The 3,260-nt window shown below is 33.7% G+C and overlaps 1 protein-coding gene across 1 annotated transcript; it reads right to left on the bottom strand.

The window, feature by feature from the left end:
- Positions 1–1,534: 1,534 nt before the first annotated feature.
- LOC135123222 (cGMP-dependent protein kinase 1-like) lies at positions 1,535–2,813 on the bottom strand. The gene is made up of 4 exons (XM_064047715.1): positions 2,737–2,813; positions 2,262–2,669; positions 1,820–2,209; positions 1,535–1,709 (listed from the first exon to the last, which is right to left on the bottom strand). Exons 1-4 carry the CDS (start codon positions 2,811–2,813, stop codon positions 1,535–1,537), a joined length of 1,050 nt encoding a protein of 349 aa, XP_063903785.1.
- Between the last annotated feature and the right edge of the window lie 447 nt (positions 2,814–3,260).

Raw genomic sequence — 3,260 nt, 5'->3', positions numbered from 1 at the left:
TATTTCTTGATTTTTCAATTCTTTCTTCAATTGTGATTTTTCAATTTTTCGATTACTGGATTTTTTCACTTTTCCGATTCTTCAATTTTCTTTCCATTTTTCAGTTTTTCAAGATTTCGGTTTTGAATTTTTTCACTTTCTCGATTTTTCAATTTTCCTTCTATTTTTCAGTTTTTCAGTATTTCAGTTCTGAGATTTTGCAATGTTTCGGTTCTTCAATTTTTCAATTTTTGATGTTTCGATTTCTCGGTTTTTCAATTTTTCGGTAGGTATTTTAATTTTTCAATTTTAAAGTTCTAGATTTTCCGTTAATTTTTTTGTTTTCCTTGATGTTTTGATTTCTCGATTATTCGATTTTTTAAGTTCTCGGTTTAGATTTTTTGGTTTTCCAATTCTTCGATTTTTAAATTGTTTAATTTTTGATTGTTCAATTTCTCGATTTATAGATTTTTCAATTTTTCGGTTTACCGATTTTTTTCATTTAAAATGTTTCAATTTTTCAATTATTAACTTTTCGATTTTTCAATTTTGGTGTAATTTGAAAACGGTATTAATAATACATTTAGGCGAATAAACTAATAGACGGGTTTGATAAGCCTTGTTTGCTCTACAGAGTCTAAATTGTGTTTGAATAATATAATAATTATCTCGAATATTAAAATTAATATGTCAAAAGAATACGAGTAATGATATTTCTGTGCTGAAGGTATGTTGTGGGCCGCCTGTCATAAATTATCATTATTCTGCATTATCGGCTTAGGATGTTTTTATGACCCACGTCCGGTAGTCGTCTATCCCAGCGCGTCAGGTAGATTAAAAGGTGAATTGCTGGTTGCTTTTAAGGCAACAAATGGGGCCCAATTCAAACTTGTCTCTCGTCTAGCGTTCCCAGTGTATATAGCTAATTGTATGGCACGTATCCTCTTATACTTATAGAACATAATAAGTATCAAAAGCAATGCAGAAAAGTTCAACGCAAAATTAAAAAAGCCCATGACAATCTTTGCAATGCAAAAAATAAAAAAATAATGTGTTCATTAATTATTTAGATCAAAGAATGCTGTGCGATTTTGAACGTACGTCTTCTAGATTTCGGTTGCTTTTCAGATTATGAAATTAAACCAACAGGCGTCTAATGTTGGTTGCATCAATTTACAAAAGCACAGATTACGGATATCCGTAATCTGTGACAAAAGAAAACTTTCTTGAATCCAGTTTTTGTATTAATCGTAATTAATCATTCGTCCCCAAAAAAATTAGTTGGTAGATGGATTCCACGCAAATTATGATGGAATCTTCTTTATTATCCATTCAAAAATAATATATGTGTACGTGCAACTAAATAATGAGTACAAACTTGTTAATAAGATATTTATTAGAACAACGAAATGGCTATAGACAATTGACCAAGAAAAATACAATTTAAAGTTTAGCTTTAAATTATTTATTTTTAAATATTATAAAGTAAAAAGAAAAAAGTCTTCTTATCACAGACATCATAATTATTAGTTCACTGGTACTTTTTTATGTAGGGCTAGAAATCAGCGTCCCAGTCCATGTCGCCACTCATGCCTTCGGACGGAGTTTCGTCTTCGTCGGAAAAGCAATCGACAAAATTGCTGCTGTCGGTTGCGTTCTTGATCTTGGGTACAACCGGTGGGATATGTGTTCTAGCGACCAGTGCATCCCAGTCAAAATCGTTAAAATATCTACAAAAAAAAGAGAAAATTAATTCGTTTTTACGATTGTCTTTATAAAAATTTCACAAAGTAATACAAAATATATTAGGTATTATTTCAAAAATCTATTTATAATTTACTTGTGTTGTCTTATGGCACTGATTCCCGCCAGACGTTTGCAGGGATCTTCTTGGCAAAAGCTTTTTATTATGCTTATGGCACTTGTGGTAACGTTTTCTGGAAAGTCCACGGTGTCAATGCCTGCTAATATATTCTTAAAAATCGCGTAGCTGTTTTCTCCGCCAAACGGGAGGTCACCAGTCAGGAATTCGAACATTACTATTCCTAGAGTCCAGCTATCCACCCTTATGTCGTGGCTTTCATTTCGGATGATCTCGGGCGCCATGTAGTGTACCGTGCCGCACAAAGTCGTAGTTCGACCGTCAATACCTAGCTTCTTGGCAAATCCGAAATCTATCAGCTTCACGTACCCTTGGGCATCCAAAACAAGATTCTCGGGCTTCAAATCTCTACAAAGTAGATTAAATTAAAAAAATAATGACAATAACTTGTCACTCTTACCTAAACACTATATTTCTGGAATGTAGATATTCCAGAGCCTCTATTGCACAGGCGGTGTAAAATTGGGTCGTAGTATTGCTAAATGAGCCCTCTTTTTGCAAGATCGTCCACAAATCGCCCCCTAAGCAACACTCCATCAACATATACACATTGTGGTCATCCTTGAACGTCTGGTAAAATTCAACGATGAAGTCAGAATTCAGTTGACTTAAAATTCTGAGTTCCTCTTTAACATTTTTTTCGTTCTTAGTTGCAACGATGTGGGATTTCCTAAGTTTCTTTAGGGCGAAGGAACGGCTACAGTCGTCTCCAATTTGCACCAAATTGACTCGGCCGAATCCTCCAGTACCCAAAGTAGTGATTACCTTTAGATCGTCCAACTTTAAAGATTTTTGTTTATCGTTGTCCCTAAAAAAGATGAACAGATTTAGTATAGTTCTAACAACAGCTACAAAAACAAATAAAAACTACTTACCCTATCCATGTCGTTTTGTGTCGTTTTTTAAATGGCAAAGTTCGTTTAGGCCTAATTTGCCTTACTAGGACGCCCATTTTTATTTCACACAGTGATTTTAGCTCTAGTCACTACGTCGGTCACCAGTTAAATATGCCGATGTGCACACTCTGGTGGTTTATATAGACAATTTTCCCCATTTTCAAATTTATGTCAAAAATGATAAGCCCTAACTAATTACCGCCAGGTGTGGGGTTGAAATCCTTTTCCTAGAAAGTTTCACAATATTATCAAAGGCTTAAATTAATTGTCCATTGTGTGTCTAAACGGTTTTGGAAACAAGGATGACCACCAGACAGCCAAACAATAATATCTAAATACCAAGAAACATAAAGGTACTTTAAGATTTTCCATAAACATTTTGCTGATTTTTAATACCCTAACATTTTCAACTAGTTCTTTGGGAATTACACCCTGTATAATAAAAATCTATTGCATTTTTCACGTTAGTAAGAGACTTGTGAATATGATTTAACGCATTTCTT

Source organism: Zophobas morio, unplaced genomic scaffold, assembly GCF_036711695.1.
Source record: "Zophobas morio isolate AGI-343-1 ecotype UQ-CSIRO unplaced genomic scaffold, CSIRO_AGI_Zmor_V1 ptg000006l, whole genome shotgun sequence".
Taxonomy (NCBI): domain Eukaryota; kingdom Metazoa; phylum Arthropoda; class Insecta; order Coleoptera; family Tenebrionidae; genus Zophobas; species Zophobas morio.
The sequence above is the reverse complement of the archived record's forward strand: the minus strand, read 5'-3'. Positions and strand labels throughout refer to the sequence as shown.